The following is a 20,994-nucleotide window of genomic DNA, read 5'->3' on the forward strand; positions in this document are numbered from 1 at the left end:
TTAATCCAAAAGAATCAATGTATAAGAGATAGTGAAAATATTAAGGGTCGGCTATCTCGGCTGTTTAGAGAAGCTTAGCTGTGTGAATCGGTCTAATTTTATTCACAAAATCCTAAATTATACTTATTACACAATTCAATATTTAAGCTCTTGTATTTGTGCAAGAGTTCATTTAATGATATTCTCATCTATTTTATTCGATAATCTAAAATCTGATAACTTTACATCATTACATACATACCATTTATCCTCATGCACATATACAAAAGACCCATAAAAAGAAATGTATGTCCATTCTTTACATTAACTTTAAGTGATGCTACGTAAAGTAATTTTTATATTATCGTGACTGTGCTTGCTTCATTCATGATTTAGCATTTAACGGCACTAAAGGTACAACGAAAAACTTTGAACGCGTGGAATCCATTCTCTGATGCAGAATGGAAAAAGAATAAATGCATTTCCAGCAGTTGCACGAGCAGATACGTAAATCGCTCGTGTATATGAGTTAAAACTAAAAATTTTTTAATGAAACTCGCGCGCAGATATAAATTCACACTTCCAGTAAGTACATGTTAACGATCACTCACGATACAATAAACTGTTATGGATTCTCGCCGGTGAGATGGTGCATCGATAGGTTAGTTTCTCACACGATTGCATAACGAGAAAATACGCGTAAATTAATGAGTGATTCGGCTCACAAGGAAATGCATTACAGATCACTGGCCGTGCACAATGCCGAATGTAACTGGATATTTCGCAAGTATCAGGATTGCGAAAGCGAGGTAACGAAAAGCACGCTGAAGATTTATGCCGCGTGCCTAACCTGCTTGCTACTGTGTTGCAGCATCCATACGGAAGATTTTTGGGATACTGCGGACAGATCCACAAGGAAATGATCGAATGCATAAAAGAGCAGGCAAGTCATTTCTCATTTTTGCGAGCGAATCGATCCATTAATCGATGCATTAATTATTTTTGCAGAGGCAAATTCGTAGACAAGCAAATTTGGATCAAGCCAGACGAAAATACGAGAAAAAGATATCAAGTCCAAAAAGTAGTGATTAGTTGTATAGTTTATACACGCGAGTAGATTAATTAATAATAATAATCGAATTTCTAGGAGTTCCTTAAGAGCAACTAGAATTTATTTTTGCATTATCGTGTGTCACTTGTGACGAGATTTCATAAACACAAGTTTGGTGGTTTAGAAGCGCGAGTTATGGAAGTTATGAGCTCAAAAATCGACGAGCCAGTGATCAAACGTTTGAGAAATGAGGATGATCGCACGGAGATCGCACGTGAGGAAGACGATGCGACAAAAGAAATCTCTTTCAAGCAAACGCAAGAGCAAAAGGATAATAAACTCCTCACAGACAGTGATGACGAGGCGTCAGCAGTCATCGATAGCGACGACGAGTCATTTACATTTCCACCCGACGAGGACATCTCTGGCATGCTGGACGGAGTCCAGTACAACGGTCATTTCCCCACTGTTACTGATCGTTACTTTGTTCCCTATTACAAAATGAACGTGCAGTTACCTGGCGATGATATATGCATACGAGTACACAGCAATCGGATCTGTATGCTGTCACTGGCACCCAGTCACGTAATCTTGCAGGGTGACAAGGAGATAAAGAAAGTCGACTTTAAGGTCAGTGACAAAATAGACAGGTCCCTGAACAAGGTCTCGGGAAAGGGTAAACATGGTGCGCAACCACTGCAAACTAACTCGAATATCTGTACTATATCCTGTTTTGACGGACAAACGTACGTCATTAAATGCTGCATGATCGGCAAATTGGTCGAGGTCAACGAGATGTTGCTGGAAAAGCCGCAACTTCTCAGAGAGCCACCGCACAGGGGTGGATACTTGGCTATAATACTACCGAACATAAAGCTCCTGGAGAGTCTGAAGCAGTCTCTGCTGACTCACGAGCAGTACACTGAACGCGTAAAGGAACGAGAGACGGAGCACGAACGTGCGGAATGAGAATATTTGCATTTCACACACTGTAACGACCTGCTCTAAATAATTTTTCTGGTTTTTATTTTTCAAGATTTTAATAGTTATAATTTGTGCAAAAATTGTATAAGAAAATAAATCGTACATGACTGTGACCCTTTTCATGTATCTTTCTCTCATTTCGTAAATAATTCACCAGTTGGTATTGTCAATAGATGGTCTATTGTGTAATGAGGAATATTTACAGTCATGTGTAATCTCTTTCTTTGTTCGATGTTAATATTGATTCCAGAACTCTGCCTTAACAAATGAGGTAAGCAGTAGGTACTGTTATTATTAGCTAAGACATGGTGTTAAAGTAATACATATACTTACTTTGCATTAAATTATAACATCGCGATGCATAATGAAGTTTCTACAGTTAAAACTAATATAACAATTGAGAGGAAACTATCGGAAACCCATAGTATCTTAAATATGGCATGCGAGTTAAGTAATAATTGCTAATATAGTTTTTGTCCATCTACTCTTGCAGCAATTCAAAAACGCTATTTATTAATTCTACTTAATCATAAATCTTATCTATTTTTGGTTCTAGTAAAACAGCCTGCTTCCTTTCCTCTTCAGCATTGTTCTCCTCTTCCACAGATGACTTTTTCTTTATCAAGTTTCCTAATACGATACCAGCAAACAGTAACATGCCCACACTGTGATTAGATATGAATTTCCTTGCGCAATCCGTAGGATTATTGATATTCAAAGTATATATCTGGTGAAATAAAAGGGTTACTTTGTCAGGATTCAATAATTCAAATATTATTTTTTGTATTAATTACAAAATAATTAAATAATTCAACGACGTTTACCTGGTTGCCAATATGTGTGCCAATTAATCCAACCGCGACGTAGTAACACCAAGTTTGCGCGGTTATTACGCCACAGGCGATTAAGTTCGTGATCATTACCGTTCCAAACCCAGACAGATACAGCTTCGTGTCGTCCCCGAATTTTATCGCGGTTGATTTCATCCCCAATAGAATATCATCCACTTTATCCTGAGATTAAAAAACAAAATAAGAGAAGATACGCGCTTAGAAAAAGATCTACGCAATAAGCAGGAAGAATCATCTCACTTGATGAGCGTATATCGTGTCATAAAGAATGGTCCAACAAATACCGGCTGTGTAAAGTGGCAAGCAAACGGACCAGTTGCATGATCCGTGTATAGCCGACCATCCTAATAATGCGCCCCAATTAAAGGTCATTCCTAGGATAAATTGCGGCCAGTACGTTATTCTTTTCATGAGAGGATAAATTATCACTAGACCTAAAACAAGGGAAATTCCGTTAGATGCGCGATAAACAATTTGACTTTTTATTCCGGCTTAGTGTATTATTTAATACCTAATGAACTGGCACCGAGAAATATACTGTACCAATTCAGTTGCAACAATATTAGCAACCCTAGGCTCAACTGTGCAGCTAGAAACATTAACGATTGTTCTGGCCTTATCTGACCGGTTACCAGGGGTCTGTCTCTTGTTCTGGCTACCTGATAACATAGTTGCCCATTGACATCCGTGAAGTAGACGCGAGCTTTACAATGCAACAGAGAGTTTTACCATCTTGTCGATGTCCTGATCCCACATATCGTTTATCGTGCATCCAGCACCGCGCATTATAAACGCGCCTGTGCCAAAAAGCGCTAACATGTGAAGATCTGGCAGGCAAGCAGCAGGAGCTGCCATGGCGATGCTCCATCCACAAGGCCAAAATAATAACCAGCTTCCTGATGGAAAATTTATCGATTTCAATTAATAATAATTAATTTAAAAACTATGTATATATATTTATTTAAATATATATATATATATATATATCTCACCTATTGGTTTGTCCATCCTCATAAGCTTCATGTATGGTTGTACTTTGGGCGAGGCATTATTGACTAGCTTAGCGGCAAAGCCCAGGAACCTACTTTGCTGGAAATCTGCTAACTTGACATGTTTTAGTGTATTCTCCGTCCTTAACAGAGAGTGTACAGTTGTTCGCGCACTGAGATCCACGTTGTTATGTCTATTATGTAGTATGGATAAAGTACGAACCTCTATGCCAGAGTAAAGATTCGTAACAGGGCAATTTAATACCGCGTGATTGGGCCACGCGCTGCGTGACAGCAGACCGACGACTCCAGTAAACCGATGGCATCGTTTCAAAATTAGCATTGTTCAGTGATTCACCTGTAACGATATCGGGGACCGTGAATTATCCCATCGTTGAACCGGCGTCGTGCATCGTTACGATTTATCCGATTTCTCGATCTACTCCGAGTCGATAAATTGCACTCGTGATTCGTGACAACCGTAATTTCCGCAGACGGATAATGCACATTCGACGACTAATTACACCTGTCATTCGAAAATTTAGAAAAGCACGTAACAGATGTTCCAAAAACAGCGGGCTATCAGTCAGACTAGGTTAGGTTAGGACATATAACCTCACTGTCACGCGCGACTTTATCTTCGACTCCAATCGATTTGCCGATTAATCGTAAGCTTTACTTCGTCGACAAAATTGCTCGAGGCAGCAAATGATTTACTTCGTAATCCACGTTTCATGAATTTTCTGTCGTTTAATGAAAAATTACATCACATGGGTGTCGTGAAAATTTCACAAATTTTTGCAAAACGTAAATTTGTCGACTAAAATTATCATAAATATAGACAAAGATAACATAAATATAGACCTGTGTCTCTAATATCGTATGATGAACCGTGTATGAGGCATCATTATCACATATCGCAATCGCTTCACTCGTAACACGTCGAAGTGAAGTTCGGTCGCTTCACGCGCGCATAATTGCATAACGTGATTGCCTACCTGTTTCGGCATCCGCCGAAATGCATAATTCATTATTACATCAGCCGTACAATTATGCCGTTTCACATTGATATACGAATGAACTTGGTATTTGCATTGTTGCAATGCATAAAAGTGTGATAATATTCAAACCATCCATTCTCTTCAATCATTTCTGTAATTTAAGCGGTAACGATAAAATCTATTTTTTCTTTAGAACTATACTTTCTGCAATTGCTTTCTCACTCGTTAACATATTCCTTTAACCTTTCCGTCTAATATTTGAATGTATGTACGCCTTTTAAAAATGGCGCCAGGGTAGCGGATCCGACCGACCGAGGGAGGGATGTTCGCGGAGCTCCGTGAACGTCAAATGTGATTCAGAGGCCAAATAAACACTTGGATTGTATGAATAAACTTCTTATCGATCAAGATAACCCCTGCGTCAAATATATGTCACGCTTTTCACTCTCGTTGCTAAGCAATTACGTCATTGCGTTCGCTATCGCACTATTGGCTCCACGAACAGTCGTTAGCGATAGCGAGTTTCCCGAACACACCCGGAGGTGTATAGTGTATAATTGTATATATTGCAAAGTGCATCCACTGCACGCTTCCTGTATATGCTACGAGGCTTTGCGGCTGCTGCACGAGGTTGTATTCGTGTGATGTCTACGGTCACGATGAAAAAGCCGGAGGTGGTGTTCATTCTGGGCGGCCCAGGTGCCGGCAAGGGCACGCTTTGCCATTACATCACCAAGCGTTACGGTTATGTTCACCTATCAGCCGGTGACTTGCTGCGCGAGGAGCGCGCGAAGCCCGGCTCGCAATTCGGCGAACTCATCGAGACGCATATCAGAAATGGCACGATCGTCCCCGTGGAGATCACCTGTAGCCTCCTCGATCGCGCGATGCGGACGTCCGACAATCCGCACAACCGCTTCCTCATTGACGGCTTTCCGAGGAATCAAGATAACCTCGACGGCTGGAACAAGGTAACCCCGTTACCTTGTTCGTTTACTCGCGCTGCATTAAAAAGCCGAGAAAATCATTATTGACGCTTGACGCGACATGAGAAACGTGATTGTTCCGATAATTCTGTAGCACGTATTTTTACGAAGTTGGTAGAGGTTAGAGATGGTTAGAGGTTATGTGCGATGATGATAAGATGAGTGCATTCATTCTATTATTCTTATATATCGGCCTAATTAGAAAACCTTCTAACGAAATTACAATTTTACAAGAACTTTTCTAAACGATGAAAAATCTCAAAATAAGTTGGCCGAAATAAATGTCTCAATCAAAAATTGGAGTTGGAACTTAGGTTTCCTAATTAAGCTGACGCAATATATTATGTAATATTTATATATTATTGTCACAGTATCTATATTCGTCTGTTCATTTGCAGGCGATGGCCGACAAGGTGATCGTGAAAGCTGTGATATTCTGTGAGTGCAGTCAGGAGGTCTGTACGCAGCGTTGCCTGAAACGCGGCGCCAGTGGGAGCGGCCGAAGCGACGATAACGAGCAGTCGTTGGTTTTACGTCACCAGACTTATATGCAGAATACTTTACCAATAATCGAGCAGTATGAACAGCAAGGTTTAGTTTATAAAGTTAATTCTATGAAGACGCCTAAAGAGGTGTGTCAGGATGTCGTAGAGTTCCTCCCTACAATAGGGTGGTAATTGATAACGGTTCTAAGCGAAACATCCTTGCCTGAAACAGTTTTTCTTATTGTACTTATGACGATAGCAGCAATTGAATCTTATCTTGCGGTATAAGTATTTTTAAGGGCACTAATTGTTTTTCCTTGCCTTTTTTTATAGGGTTTACCATTTTACTTTCTTAGCCGGAATTTTATCTCGTCTGATTTCATTTATTACTGGGTATTACTGGATATCTCGGTTTAATCTTGATACACGTATATTGGAACTTATACACTGATTGAGAACATTCCTTCGCAAATGTACAATAATATTATTATGCAAATACCAAAACGCAGTAGAAATGGTACGATAACTGGAAAATGCTGTAAATATCCTGTCGGAACTGTTAATTACACGACTAGTGATGTAAATTCTTTGATATGATGTAGGTTTGTATATTAGTAGAACGGTTGTTTCAGCGGCGTGTTACTATTATTGGATTATATATATATATATAATATAGTATATATGTAAGTAAGAATTTAACGATCGTTAAGAAAAAAATCGTATATTACTAGGGAAAAAGATAATCTGAGACAGATGTATCATGAATTTTTAATTTACATATGAATATATATATATATATATATATATTCATAATTAATAAAGATTTTTCATGCCAGACTTCCTGTTTGCGCGCCTTCTTTCTTTCCTTCAAACAAATTCTTAAATGCAGATAATGATATATCCGTACACAGGATCTTCTTAGAGCAAACAAAGATATTTTTCTAACCGATCCCAAAAATTAATTTTGAAAAATTACGAAGTCTTGATGATTGATTCAATAATCATTAGTATTATTTATTAAAAACGAATGCTCGAGACATTCGATTTCGAATTCACATGTTTTGTTAGACAATAATGCCCGTACACCTGAAATTTTTACATAGTGAGAGAGTCTTCCCGTGGCATAATCAAGGTGAATGAACTCTGTTCCTCTTTTACTTATCACGAAAAATTTCATGACGATAATGACAAGAGAGAAAAGTGTTCGTAAAAATTCGCGTGAAGGTGATGGACGGATAAACGCTGTTTTATCACCTATGATGACTTTGAACTGCCATTCGATGCGGAAGATAAGCCCAACAAGCACCATGCGAGATTCGCGAGCGACAGGTATAGTCATGCTTGTCAATAAGGGCAAACGTAATAAATACATCTCATAACAAGTTTCAGTTTGTCGTGAAGTTTAATGTTGTGTAGACGGAAACGTGAAGATCCGACTGTAAGTATTTCGCGGATATTTTTCTGATTTATTCCCTCGTATCGCCGCGGCTTGCAGTCTTCGGCGCCGGCGATGCTGCCTCTCTAATGTAGGCCTCACGAAAGTTCGTTCACGTTACATTTTTACCTGCAGGTATCATTTTTCACTCGCTGCGTGTACGCGGATTCGGGTCATTGTCTCGATCAAGCGATTAATTATTTTTCAGTCTCGTTTTGATGTTTCGTGCCTGATGACGATTACATGAAGTTTTAACAGTGGAATTCAAAAATGTAAATAATTCTCTTAATTGCCACGAAATTTCGCGTGAGACTGTCTATCAGTACGAGATTCCGCAAAGAAGCGAGAAGCAGCGAATCAAGACGATGAATTGTATCGGAAACGTTACTTGTGCAACTGTTAGCGCGATATGCAACCGGTCTCTTTATTTCTATCGATTACCATATCCGACGCTGGCCTTGAATTAAACGCGTTGCATTCAAACGAACGAGATTAAAGAGTCCTTAGTTGAGCTGAACGTACGTACAATACTCATTCTGCGAATATCTCTGACGATTTCGCGCTCGTTTCAGATCCCTGACAGAACCAGACGCTGATAGAGGAGAGATGAATTTTCATGGTCGGCAGCGAATCCGTCATCTAAGATTTCTGGTTACTCGCAACAATTCTCAATGTCCATCAGCTCTTCACGACTTATTTCTCTCTCTCTCTCTCTCTCTCTTCCTAAGGATGCGTGATCTATCCGACTTGTTTGCTTCAACATTTTGGACCTTACAACATACAACATTCTAACTTCAGATGGCGAAATGTCTCTTCGACCTCTCCGTTAAATCTGAACGAAGAAGTACGTAGAAGAGTCTACGAAATTGATTGACATATCGAAGATATTCAAAGTTGAGCAACAGTTTGCTTCAAGTTAGATGAATTTATCGTCAGCGACAAGTGTGGGAAATGATAAGTTGTCCTTTAGCCCATCTCTGATTGACGAATGAGACCTCATATCGATTTGCATTTCCGCCTAGCTGTGTCTTACGGTACACCATCGGTCCCTCTATCTCTTCCCGCCGCGCTTTTCACTCACTTGGAAGCTTTTAAACCTCTGGTCAATCTACGTGAGACTTTGTTTAGCTGAGAGCCTCAGGATAGTAGAACCCTCAATTGAACCCGATAACGGAACGACGTCAGGTTTAGCCGTGTTACCGTTTTGTCATAGTTGTGTACAAATTATGGTAGCTATGTGGACTTAGGTCGTCGATTTCTCTCTCGACTATCTTTCGGTATCTCAAGAAAAGAAAGGTCAAAGACTCCAAAAATACTCCCTTCCACACCCACTGCAAAATGCCCGGATCATCGTTTCTGACCAATCATAGGTCTCTACCTGCTAGATAAGCTAACTAAGTCCTGTCCCGTTCCTGGTGGCAACGTCTTGAGTGAAGAAGGGCCAAGTTCATACGGTAATCCCTAATAGTTTGACAACGTAAAGCCAACGGTCCACCTGTTCACGAGCGCCTCGGTCACACAATTACTCGTTCGTACCCCGATTCAGTGAATTAATTAAACAGTTTCGTGATCGCGACAGCTGCCGCGCGAAGAGCCGCTTCTTCCCACTCTTGCTGCCGCGACGGTGACGACGTTTCTCTGCGGGTGCGTAATCCTCGCTTACATCGATAAGAGGAGATCGCCACGGCGGAGAGCTCGGTAATGCCTCTCTTACCCCCGTCACGATCGGCCGTTCATCCAATATATAAGTGAACCGACGCGCCGATTGACAGAACGTTGTATCACACTCGGTCGCGTTTGCGTCTCGTTTGTTTAAATTCGCGTGCGGGACGCTCGTTGTACGCATATGCCTCCTCGCGAGGAGGATACACGTGCTTCCTCAGGACGAAACGACAACGACGAGGACGTGCCGCGACGCGATCGGCAACAGCCTCTCGGCCATCGTTGGCTGCGCACCACCCCTTCCGCGTCCAAGCGAACCGTCGTTACTCTCCCTCGGGTAGTATTTCTTAGATCGAACAGTTATTGACAGTCAACAGTCAATAAATAGTTACATAAACAGTAAAATTGCCTAAATTATAATATAAGATACAGAACGGGACGAAGGGCTCAGAACACGGGCGTTACAAGCAGCGCGAATTGATTTCTTCTGATTCGAATTATGCCCGTCTGTGACAGATCTCTTTTTCAAAAATACTCAAGAGACATAGTGTGAAGGATTTGATACCAGAGAAAGAAGGAAGGATGGAAGTAATGCGATGGACTGCACGTGCAGTTCTCGTTCTGGTCCTGACTACGGTGGCGAAGGTCGGTACCACTCGACCCGAAGACGTTCTCGCGAATGTCTTCACGAGGCCCTTCGTGCCACGGACCAACGCCTCGTTTGAGTGCATCCGTGATGGGGAGATCTACCTACAGGCGCTCAGTAATTACACACCATGGGCGCTGCAAAGTGAGTATAACAAATCAATTGGGTCATTTGTTAAATACGCATTTAATAAATTTATTAAAAAATCCATTGGACTCCTCGTCTGATCGAACGAGATTTGATTAAAATTTGATTAAATTGTTGCATCGAATCCTTCAAAAATATCTCCGGTTCATCAGCCTCGTTTCATTGCTCAAGGGACTCATTATAATAATAATCTTTCGCAAGATCTTTCCACGCGCGTGATTTCTTTATCATAATGCGGCCAGCTCGGGATACGGGAGTAGAGCAAGAGGAGGGAAAACGTTATATAATCTTTACGTATTGTTTTGTCCGTGTCGCAGAGCGGTGCGAGACCACGGATCTGTATGTGCGATCTACGATCGTGCTTTTGACGCTTATGAGCACTCCACAATTATCGGACATTGCACGCCGCGTATAATATAATTATCAAGGGAAGGTGTTATCGGGCGCGCGTAACACCACGCTCGGTATCGCGCCGACAAACGTGAATGCATATCGCCAATTACCAGATACCGCGATCTCCACGACACCGTGCAGATAATGCGGCGGCGATTCAAAGCGAGATTCAAAGAGGCCCGATCGACGCAATAATCCTCTCCGTGACACGTCGGGGGATTACGAGTTCAATGCCCTCCGATAACGAGGATGAGTAGCAAAAGCGAGATTTCGTAGATGAGATTATTCGGCGATGAGATTCCGATCGCGCGATCTCGGAGCGAAGATCCGCGATTTCTCTGCTGATCGTATCACCGCGGATGACCGATTAGGGATGTTTTTGCGGGGGACAACGCGTGCGCCTCCACGAGATATCGCAATCGAATTAGCGTGTCGATTGAAAGGACCTTGTGTCCGTTTCCTTTGAGCGAATTAGCGTCTCCGTGACACTTGGACCGCGCGCAGATTACCAGACGACATTGATCTGATTGATATTAATAGCGTAATGCCGATCAGTGACAGCGTCGGTCGTCGCAAAGTGTTTGACCCACGCCTCGCCGCATCATCATCGCCTTGTGCATCATCGCCGAGCAGATTATCGCGTTACGTTGCCTTATCGCCCCGCGTTATGACATATCGGCTCTTATCTCGTGACGATTACTTTAAAGGACATGCGTGCTCGCCGCAGCTCGCCTTCTCGCGTCAATTGCAGAAACCGCGACGCTCGATGACATCCGTGATCCGCGGGCGCCGGTGCATTTTTACCCCCTTTTGACACAAGCACGCGGATGGACTTTTCCACCGACGCGTCATCCTCCGCACGCGCGACATTTAGCGTTGTCGAATATCCTCTTGCTTGTGTGACGATTCATGCAATGCATTCTTGTGCCCCCGAGTCACAGGTCGAGTTCGATGAACTCGAGCGCAGATAAATTCATAAGTAGCATGAAAACTTTCTTAAAAAATAAGGTAATTATCTAGAATCAAGAGAAAATTCATCAATTCGTCTTAAGAGTCACTAATATAAAAATGAAGAAATTTTATGAAACAAAATTTATGAAACTTTAAGCCGACTTCCGTCATACCTCATCGACCGTTTCGAGACATGAGAATTGTGTCAAAGCAGGAATGTCGTGCTGAAAGGATTCATTTTCATGGTTCGCGGTGATCATTAGCGTCGAAACAGCGCACTATTAAGGAAAATGCAATTAACAATCTGCCACGTGCGCGTTCACGAGAGACAACAATATTGACCGATGTAATTGGTACGTGCGTCGTACACGAGACCAAACTGGGTCACTAAGATGCAACCACGAGGCCGATGACCGTCCTTGTGTATCAGGGTCCGCCTTCGTTCGATCGATTGATCTTTTCCTGGCCTGCAGGTCGTCCGATCGCCGGCACGACGATCGCGTGATTTTGCAAATTGTCAATTGCAAGTTTGCAAATTGTTTGTACGCGTGATTTGTACGACGAGGAGGAATCTGATACATCAGGTATCTGGAAAAGAAACGCAATATCGCAATTGTTCAAATAACATTTTTATCGGCATTTGCTAATCATCTTTCATCGCGGACGTTGCGACAATCTACGCGAGACGATCTGCAGCGTTATCACGCGAATTTCGAGTATGAAACTTGCACTTTATCGCCAACATGACATTTTTCTTTTGCTCTTTGGTCGATCAGCCGATTCGCGATTTTGCAATGCGTGATTCTTGGTGATCAACCGATTCCAAAGATCATCATGTCAGGCTCAATACACACGCTCAATGCACTTCCGCAGCTGGTGGAATTGCGTGACATTGACGTTACCCGCGTCATGCTCGTGATCGCGGTTCCAGGAGCCAGTCACCTTGAAATCACAGTCTGAACGTGCGTTCGCCGTAACGTGTAATGGGATAAGTAATATAAATCATAGAGAACGTGTGCAAGTTAATAATTTCAATAATTTCTATTTTACGGGACAATCGCCGCATTGACGCAGAGTCACATTCGATTCTATGAAAATGGCAATAAGTTATTACGTAAAATAGAAATTATTTATATTACTCCAATCATTAGGAGAACAAGGAGATACGTAGAGTAATAATAATCGATATCGATATCAGATTCCGGATATTCAATCGCTGTTCTTCAGCCTCGCGAAGATCAGAGCAACGTCGGGTATATGTTGGAATCATTCATTAAAGATCACGTGGTCGACCCCCGCGAAATCAAGCGGTCCATGTCGCAACAAAAACAGCACAGACAAGATCGATTGGATTTTAAAGCGATCCAAACAGCAAATTTTCCTAATAAAAGTCCAGTAAAAAATAAAAAATATCTCATATATCCGCAAGCCACAAACTCAAGATCGCTCTCAACTCTTGTAGAAATATACGAGCACTGAAAGAGGAGGCACACAGGACGATTCTCGCTCGGTCATTCTATCGCTTTAGAGTCGCACGTGTGTGACTATCGATTGCAAAATCGTTTCCGAAAGAGAATGTCCCGTCGCTCACCGAAAACCCAGATCAAAGTAGTTCGATGCGTCCTTGATCGCGTTGCCCGCGGGATCAAGAATTTTGAAACGGAGACGAATTTCTGCAGTATTGTGTAACAAAATTCTGTTTCTGAATAATCAAAATACAGCTTGATATCCACAATTATCCCGCGTGTTGCGCGCACGTTTTTTTATCCAGACAGATGCGAAAAAATGACACGTTGCCTGATCGCGTGGATTGAGGACAAAAGAACGCCTTGACGCGCATCTCCCGGCTATACCTGGCGCCTGTTTCAACCGGTTTCAGAGTGTGTTTATCATAAACGAAGCGTGGGAGCACAATTGTTAAATGTCAAAGCCGGAATGCTGAACGTGTGTCGCAATAGCCGGAAAAACGCGACAATAAAACGCGCAGCAGTAATAAGCAGCACTCGTGGTCGAGCTGAACTTTTCCAGGGTCTCGTCCTCCAACACGTCGCGAGTAGGGACTGTCTCTTTTTCAACTACTTTTGAAGCTACATTAACGATGAGAAAAAAAAATAGTCTACTCAAATCTTTACTGGAAAGGCTGAAGAGAAGTTGCATTTCAAGCTGGCGTTAAAATTTAAGATGATCCAGCATATCGTTTTTGCGGAACGGAAGTTTGACGTTTGCTTTGCTTGCTTTGCAGTGTACGATTCTTCGGTGAAAATACCGTCGGGTCTGATCACCGGTAACCACAGGACGCTGGGTAACTTCGACGAGTGCGTACAGGTGACTAACAATGAACACGGTTTTATCGGGCAGGCGTGCAATGTGGGGGTGCGATTCAACATCACGCCGGACAACGACACATCCCGCGAATTGGATTTGGGAGATCTATTCAGGAACGTCGCGATCGCATCGGTGAGTTTGTATCCTGCAGAACAATTATGTTAAATAATTATAAAACATTAAATTAGTAGAATGAATTATAATATATTAATGTTAAGATAAAAAATTATTATATTTATAAGAAAATAGTTACGCTACTAAGTTCCAATATTTTGTGAAATCTACAGGGCGCGACTAATTGGACTTCTGGCGTCACAATAATTTACGAATGGATATGGTGCGTCCCGTCCACCTGTAATTATTCCGAGATTGGAAAGGCGACAGAGGTTCTGCTCGAACCATTGATAATTCCTGAACGCGTCAACCTAACGGTTTATATTGATCAAAAATCCTGTCAGACACGGAAAAGTGATAAGACGTGGCAGATTGCCGATTTTTGTTACACGTAAACACAAAGTTCATCAATCTAATGATATATCTTCGCTACTATGCCTATTTTACGATATTCGAAAATTTTAGGATCGCCATTGTGATGTTCGCGTTTATCGTTATAGCCAGTACGGGATACCACATCTGGTTGAACCGCCAGATCAAGTCGCAGTGTGATAACATGTCGCATGAGATGGCAGAGCAGTGGAAGAAAGGCATGTGCAACCTAAAGATATAAACATATGTAGAAAAACTTGTTGCATGTGTCAGGTGTATATGCGTGAGAATTAATCTTCCTTTTCTATCGCTCTAGAAAAATTGTTTAAAATTCTGATAATCATTCCATATACGTCATAAAAATAAAGCAAGGACTCATACGTATATACCTAAAACATGAATCTCGAATTAATCTCCAAAAGACATTGCGTTTCCGTTTCGATTAATAACACAACAATTTCTCATGTAGCGGTGTTGACATCGTTCTCCTTGTACAAAAATGGAAAGGATCTGTTGCGGACCGACAGACCGCAGGGCTACCTCAACTGCCTGGATGGTTTGCGTTTTCTCACCACATGCTGGATCATTTACGGCCACACTCATTACATGGAGGCGATCAGTGTCAAGCTGAACCTCGCGGATATTCCACGGGTGAGTGTTGAATGGTTTTGCAAACTAACATGGAGAACCCTGTGTGCATTCAACTCCCAACTTGATCATTACCAACGGGATTGGATCTCCCACGCTTGCTACATGCGGAGAGCAACGTGCACGAGAACGCACATCGTGTTACTCTTTCGCGTTTTCTCGAAACTCTATATGGCATCCTCGATAATGAAATGATCTCTGTTGCCGCAAAAGATGCATCACGACTGGATCAATATGTTCGTGCTGAACGCAAACATCTCCACGGATATTTTCTTCCTCCTGAGCGGTGTCGTGCTAGCTTACAACGAACTCTTGAAGAAGGAACGAGTCTCCAACTGGCACTTCATAAGTCAGCTTTATTTTCGTCGTTATCTGAGGTACATATACGGCCGCTAGCTTCTTCTTCTTCGTTTCTTCTCGTGGTATTTATTTTTCGGATACACTTCATGAAATAACTAGATGTTGCGCTACAAAAATGAGAATTATATAATTTAATTTTGATTGATTTTTCAAGTTTCTTCCATGATATCTTGTGATCCCTTTGTTATGCACTTGTTTATTTTCAAATGTTTGGTTTGTTTCATTTTTCGAGTTTTTTTATTTAGTTTTTCGATTCTTTTTAATTAGTCTTCTTTTCCATCAGGCTAACGCCGGCGTATGCGATGATGATTGGCTTTTATGCAACTCTGTTCTACAAATTCGGCACGGGCCCGCACTGGGATCTTATAGCTGGTACCAACAGAGACTTCTGCCGCGAGAATTGGTGGCTCAACTTGCTCTACGTCCACAACTACTTTAAATTGGACAGAATGGTAACCGTTCGGGCAAAGCTCCTTTATGCATGTGCCCTTCGCTATAAATATACTATAAATGCATATTAAATTCTGTGAAATATGCATATATGATATCTTTATCTCTTTTCCACTGCTTCAGAAAATGATGAATCTGAAAATGGAATATGTTCTTGTCGTTTTGCGATTTTGAAATATTGATGTTAAGAGTCTTCGAAATGCTGTATAAAGTGGTAGAACCTTTTACACTTTACATATTATAATTTATATTATCTCTTACATTATTTTTTACTTCTTTACACATTACAAACATAGAACGAGATTAAAAAAGAAGAGTTTAGAATTGATGCATGTTACTTAATATTATTCTTTGAACTGACTTTACTAAATTACTAAGTGAGCTTTGCATCCTCCGGCATTTTCTGAATCTCTCTGACTCTTTTACTCTCTACGAGACACCACACCCTTGCTTTTTCTGCTTCTAGTGCATGTCCCAATCTTGGTACCTGTCGGTCGACATGCAACTTATTTGGCTCTCACCGCTTATATTGTATCCTATGCTCAAGTTAAAGAGAGACTACTTCATCATTATCTTGATCTTCTGCTTGTTTCTCTCGTTCTTACTGCCTTTTGGTATAACTTATGCTCTCAAGCTGCCAGGCACCATGTTATATTACAAAGAGTGAGTGCAAAATTTCAAATATTTTCAAGTATTTTTCTCTTAGTAGACATTATACGAGATCTTTGCCAAGAATTGCACGCACATGGATATCTTCTAGGTATTATAATAATTTCTACGCACGTGACATTTCCTCGATTAATAATGATGAACGAGTAATGATTTGTTTTAAATTCTTACCTACACACGTCACAAGATTTTTAGTAATATAACAATGTCAATTAATTTATCTAGTCAAACAGACTTAGCCAACGTTTACGTGCAGATTTACTCGACGGTCTACTGTAGATTCGGGACTTACGTCATTGGATTAGGTCTCGGTTATATTTTATACAAAACACACGTCGACAAGGTGAAGATGCGCATGGTAAGTATTATTTTCAATATATAATTATATAAAATTAAAAAATTGTTATTTTAAAAGAAAAAGATCTCCTGGAAAACGAAAAAATTAAATCAGTTAAAATTGATCCAATGTAAAATATATTTTAGATTCACCTGACATATTTCTCTTTTATCTGTTTTCTTTTGCTTTAATATTTTAATATAACCAGTAAGATAGATAATATATTGCACATAAATCGCACTTTGTAAGAGCGTCATGTTTTTTTGTACACAGTGGATTGTTGTTTGTGGTTGGCTGATCGCCATTACAATCGGTCTGACAGCCCTTTTGGGTTCACGCAGTTTCTACTTTGACGATCACGATTACAACAAGGTGGAGGCGAGCTTTTACGCCGGTTTGCATCGACAGGTCTTTGCTCTATCGATCTCCTGGATCATTTTCTGCTGCATGCATGATTATGCAGGTAAACGTTAAAATCGCAAATATTATATTAAATAGATTATTACACATCTTCTGATGCTTTTATTCATTTCGAAGGTCCTGTGAATCGTTTCCTCTCCTGGCCTGGATGGGTGCCGTTTAGCAAATTGACTTACTGCGCTTATCTCTCTCATTATCTGTTTCTGATCGCCAATATTGGATCCGTTCGCACTGCCGACGTTTTGACACGAATGAACGTGGTAAGCAAAAACGACAATTCGAAAAACGTTTTAACAAGAGATGCAAGTCATAAGAGAAATTTCAATAGTTACGAAATAATTTAATCGCGATCACTTGAAATTTCTCTTTCAATTTTGTAAAACCGAGTTTGTGACCGGATAATTTAATATTAATTCTACCACATTTTTTATCTTATTGCACTTATGTTTTGCGTGCACGATATCATATTAATTCAAAGTTCGAGTGTAATCAAAACTTAAAAATTAACAATAATGAGTCTTCTCCTTTATCACAGGTGCGCAACTTCTTTGCCGTTCTGATTTTCACGTTGGCGGTGTCCGTGGTGTGGTACCTTTGCTTCGAGAAGCCCTTCCTGATCATCGAGAAAGTGATCTTCGGTCTTAGCAAACGCAATCCGCCACAGAACCAGAATTACAACCAGAATAGCTGCATCGAAACCGGAAACGACGAGACTTGCGCGCGGTCAAATGAGTCAGCAACTATATGCAGCAACCGCAACAATCTTGAGGAGTCCACGAAAGATGACGAGAAGAAGTACGAAACCGTCATGCAGGACAGCAAGATTGAGATGTGTAATGACGATATCGAAATGACTCAAAACGACGACACACTGACGAAAAAGACGAGATCCAATGGCGAGAAATCAGGTTACGTCAACGTTTACTTTTACCGCTCCTTCGACGAGCACAAACAATCAGATACAATGTCAAGCGTGGCTGTATTCGGATCATCCGACAGTTAATTCAGACATTCAGTGCGAAATCGAATGAGTCCTTGAAACCCTTCAAGTAATTGACGTGTTACGATTTTAGGTACAATGCTAGATACTAAGGTATAGATATAAAATACATCTCAAGGTATGTGTTCCCTCTGCTGATGCCATACGATTCACGACAACGAGGAATACGACATACCGAGATTAAAACGAGATTGAATTGAGAAGTTAATCCAATGCTCCGTCACAACAATCACATGCTCTATGTAAACTCTCACTGCACATAAAACAAATTCTGATCATTCATTTCAATCATATCGTTTTCGCCAATTTTATATGCACTTTCTAGATTGTTCACACAAGGAGAATGTATGACTATTTCGGTATAACAAGCATATTGTATCAGAGATCCCCAGTGCATTGCAGTATTATATTATTATTATTATATATTAAGCGTATGCAAAAGTTTTAGTCATGTTTGGCACGTTGTTTGGCTTTATTAAAATATATATGCAATATAATTTAATCATCAAAATATTTGGTTTCGTTTTTTACGATTTTCGAATTCCTTTGCGAGCAATTTGTTCGAAAATGTAAAAAAGCGAGAATTTATTTGAAGTTGAAAAAAGACTAAAACTTTTGCATGTACCTAATAAGTGAGAGAGTTATAGAAGCGATGATTTCCATTCCATTGAGAAAATTCACAACAATGTTTATTACATAAACAATGTTTATTTAAGAATATAGATAGATATAAAAAATATATAAATTTTATATTATGCGTTCCTAGTGTATATGTTTATTAAACATATACACTTACAATTAGCATGTAAGATTTTCAGAGCTGGGACTTACTAAACTCGCTTTCTAAAACTGTGCAGTCGAACTGATAATTTATTTTTTGACTCTTTCGAAACATTTCTTTTTTATTATTATTTTTATTATTTTGTCAGTTCGATGCAGCTATTATATATCAGCGTACACATTAGAACAAATTTCTCGATATATGATCGACTCTTGTTTACGCGTTCGATTGCCTCGAAAGACTTCATCGACCAGACAATACTGAAGTTCATCCATGCCAACAACCTGTGCTCGTTGTTTATTTAAGAGGCCATCTCTCACATTTCTCATCCTTCACACGCGCATTGTGTACCCTTTGAGAGAGGAGCGGCCGGTTCCAACAGATTCATACACAGCTTAACGGCCTGAAAGTAAGCCGAGAAAACAATGCGGAGTCTGTGTCGAACTCCATGGAAGTAATCGATACTCCTCGCATGATCGAGACGAGACATGACCAACAGAAGATTCACCTTTTATTCATTTTTCAAAAAAGGTCTTCGGCGAAGGGGTGCATTTCAGTAGCTGAAATAAGCGTTGAAACGCTTAAGTGACGAGACACTGAATTATGTTACATACGTGGGAATACGTGATGATATCGTTAGCGCGAAAGGGCGACGCGTGCTGAAGACACCCCGGGGACACGCGTTTGTCGCTGCCGTGGGAAAGAGAAACGCGAACTTTTTTTCAGGAAACGACGCTGCGACACGCTATTAAATTTAACGCGCAAAAGTCGCGCAGGTGTTAATTTAACGTTGCCGATTAACGAGTTTGTATCTGAAGATTTACCTTGCAACGTGGAAGCGCGAGAAGTCGGTCTTCTCGAGAAGAGTGTCTTTTACTCCGTCGTACCGCATGCGAGAAAATAGAATTTATTATTAATTTGTCATTAATAGTGTTACTAATCGTTGTAATATTCAAATAAGTAAGACAACACAAATCATCCCTTCGCTAAAGGGTTGACGCAATCGACCGGATTGCGCGCATTCATTGACGAGGTGAAGGGGAAGGCGAGACACGCGTCTACATCTAAATGCATTACGTAATTGCGGAAAAATCGACGGTGCCCCGTGTCGTTACGTAAATTGGGGAGGCTTGTGCCAAACAAGCCGAGGGCGCAGGGTACGGTAGCGGAACGCGTCGTCCCATGGTGGCACCCCGTGGCGACGAATACCGAAGGGAGACAGAAGATCTCATCCAGATCGTCATCCTCGGGGCTAGCAAGTGGTCGACATCTGCGCGTTTTTCCGCAATGAAAACGCAAGTATTACGACTGCTAAGAGGGAGAGGCGTTCATCTATTCTCTCCCAAACTATCCTTCTTCTTCTATATTTTTTTTCACGCGCTATTAGCATACACAATGAATTTGCGTAAATGAACCAGCGGGGCGGCATTGTATCCTCGCGACAGATAAGTACGTTCGCTATTGCACAAGCGTACATTGATTTATCGTAATTAAGCTGAAATGGAACAGAATGGCCCTCGATCCAGCTGGAGCTATCTTTTCATGATTTCTGGTTTCTATCGCTGGAAACCAGACGGAAATTCCGCAAATTAAATAATATTCGAATTTAATATATAAATACAAAAATATAATTTTCTCAAAATTTATAGATTTTATTTTTCTCCATTATTCAATATGTAATTGGAATCTGAGTGAATTTTTTCATTCGCCGAGGGTTAAATTATTTAAAATCTTCTATATTTAACTTAAATATTAAATGTTAAAATATGAACATAAAAGAAATTATAATTACACATAAAATATTATATGATATTAAACCATCAGAAAATATTGGAATTTTCGTTCATCATCGCACTTGACTCAGAGCCAGAGAGGAATCTCGCAACAATTGCCTGAAAACCCGTGCAATTTCGAGGGAATGAAGCCGGAAGAAACGACGACGTCGCGACTCACTTCCG

The 20,994-nt window shown here is 40.7% G+C and overlaps 5 protein-coding genes across 10 annotated transcripts; 4 read left to right on the forward strand and 1 right to left on the reverse strand.

The window, feature by feature from the left end:
* Positions 1–23: 23 nt before the first annotated feature.
* On the forward strand, positions 24–1,122 carry LOC105275483 (COX assembly mitochondrial protein 2 homolog). The gene is made up of 4 exons (XM_011332340.3): positions 24–640; positions 722–788; positions 851–922; positions 988–1,122. Exons 1-4 carry the CDS (start codon positions 573–575, stop codon positions 1,069–1,071), a joined length of 291 nt encoding a protein of 96 aa, XP_011330642.1. The 5' UTR covers positions 24–572; the 3' UTR covers positions 1,072–1,122.
* Positions 1,123–1,203: 81 nt separating this feature from the next.
* On the forward strand, positions 1,204–2,134 carry LOC105275484 (protein Simiate). Its single transcript, XM_011332341.3, has one exon. The coding sequence runs from the start codon at positions 1,226–1,228 to the stop codon at positions 1,997–1,999; it is 774 nt and encodes a 257-aa protein (XP_011330643.1). The 5' UTR covers positions 1,204–1,225; the 3' UTR covers positions 2,000–2,134.
* Positions 2,135–2,175: 41 nt separating this feature from the next.
* Positions 2,176–5,271, reverse strand: LOC105275485 (4-hydroxybenzoate polyprenyltransferase, mitochondrial). 4 transcript variants are annotated; one of them, XM_011332343.3, is made up of 8 exons: positions 5,099–5,271; positions 4,853–5,006; positions 3,858–4,212; positions 3,595–3,761; positions 3,377–3,524; positions 3,106–3,299; positions 2,839–3,027; positions 2,176–2,741 (listed from the first exon to the last, which is right to left on the reverse strand). In XM_011332343.3, the coding sequence occupies exons 3-8, from the start codon at positions 4,195–4,197 to the stop codon at positions 2,538–2,540; spliced, it is 1,242 nt and encodes a 413-aa protein (XP_011330645.1). In that variant the 5' UTR covers positions 4,198–4,212; positions 4,853–5,006; positions 5,099–5,271; the 3' UTR covers positions 2,176–2,537. The 4 variants fall into 4 exon arrangements, with proteins under 4 accessions (XP_011330645.1, XP_011330644.1, XP_026827414.1 ...); XM_011332342.3 differs by having other exon boundaries at positions 5,078–5,271; XM_026971613.1 differs by lacking the exon at positions 5,099–5,271 and having other exon boundaries at positions 4,853–5,043.
* A 95-nt stretch (positions 5,272–5,366) lies between these two features.
* On the forward strand, positions 5,367–7,163 carry LOC105275481 (UMP-CMP kinase). Its single transcript, XM_011332334.3, has 2 exons — positions 5,367–5,826; positions 6,240–7,163. The coding sequence occupies exons 1-2, from the start codon at positions 5,455–5,457 to the stop codon at positions 6,516–6,518; spliced, it is 651 nt and encodes a 216-aa protein (XP_011330636.1). The 5' UTR covers positions 5,367–5,454; the 3' UTR covers positions 6,519–7,163.
* A 2,347-nt stretch (positions 7,164–9,510) lies between these two features.
* On the forward strand, positions 9,511–18,994 carry LOC105275480 (O-acyltransferase like protein-like). 3 transcript variants are annotated; one of them, XM_011332332.3, is made up of 13 exons: positions 9,511–10,213; positions 13,803–14,017; positions 14,173–14,390; positions 14,465–14,589; positions 14,841–15,022; positions 15,233–15,396; positions 15,663–15,831; positions 16,296–16,492; positions 16,724–16,856; positions 17,109–17,298; positions 17,373–17,515; positions 17,791–18,163; positions 18,329–18,994. In XM_011332332.3, exons 1-13 carry the CDS (start codon positions 10,006–10,008, stop codon positions 18,352–18,354), a joined length of 2,343 nt encoding a protein of 780 aa, XP_011330634.1. In that variant the 5' UTR covers positions 9,511–10,005; the 3' UTR covers positions 18,355–18,994. The 3 variants fall into 3 exon arrangements, with proteins under 3 accessions (XP_011330634.1, XP_011330633.1, XP_011330635.1); XM_011332331.3 differs by having other exon boundaries at positions 17,791–18,994; XM_011332333.3 differs by lacking the exon at positions 16,296–16,492 and having other exon boundaries at positions 9,512–10,213; positions 16,755–16,856; positions 17,791–18,994.
* The last annotated feature ends 2,000 nt before the right edge of the window (positions 18,995–20,994 follow it).

Source organism: Ooceraea biroi, chromosome 8 (genome assembly GCF_003672135.1).
Source record: "Ooceraea biroi isolate clonal line C1 chromosome 8, Obir_v5.4, whole genome shotgun sequence".
Classification (NCBI taxonomy): domain Eukaryota; kingdom Metazoa; phylum Arthropoda; class Insecta; order Hymenoptera; family Formicidae; genus Ooceraea; species Ooceraea biroi.

Coding starts and splice junctions, on each gene's coding strand:
- LOC105275485 (XM_011332343.3), bottom strand. CDS start 4,197: ATGCTAATTTTGAAACGATGCCATCGGTTTACTGGAGTCGTCGGTCTG. Junction 3,762..3,857: donor GAGGATGGACAAACCAATAG/GTGAGATATATA, acceptor ATTTTCCATCAG/GAAGCTGGTTATTATTTTGG. Junction 2,742..2,838: donor GCACACATATTGGCAACCAG/GTAAACGTCGTT, acceptor TTATTTCACCAG/ATATATACTTTGAATATCAA.
- LOC105275484 (XM_011332341.3), top strand. CDS start 1,226: ATGGAAGTTATGAGCTCAAAAATCGACGAGCCAGTGATCAAACGTTTG.
- LOC105275480 (XM_011332331.3), top strand. CDS start 10,006: ATGGAAGTAATGCGATGGACTGCACGTGCAGTTCTCGTTCTGGTCCTG. Junction 15,832..16,295: donor ACTTTAAATTGGACAGAATG/GTAACCGTTCGG, acceptor TTCTGCTTCTAG/TGCATGTCCCAATCTTGGTA. Junction 17,516..17,790: donor TTTTGACACGAATGAACGTG/GTAAGCAAAAAC, acceptor CCTTTATCACAG/GTGCGCAACTTCTTTGCCGT.
- LOC105275483 (XM_011332340.3), top strand. CDS start 573: ATGTTAACGATCACTCACGATACAATAAACTGTTATGGATTCTCGCCG. Junction 641..721: donor GTGAGATGGTGCATCGATAG/GTTAGTTTCTCA, acceptor AATGCATTACAG/ATCACTGGCCGTGCACAATG. Junction 923..987: donor TCGAATGCATAAAAGAGCAG/GCAAGTCATTTC, acceptor TTATTTTTGCAG/AGGCAAATTCGTAGACAAGC.
- LOC105275481 (XM_011332334.3), top strand. CDS start 5,455: ATGCTACGAGGCTTTGCGGCTGCTGCACGAGGTTGTATTCGTGTGATG. Junction 5,827..6,239: donor ACCTCGACGGCTGGAACAAG/GTAACCCCGTTA, acceptor GTTCATTTGCAG/GCGATGGCCGACAAGGTGAT.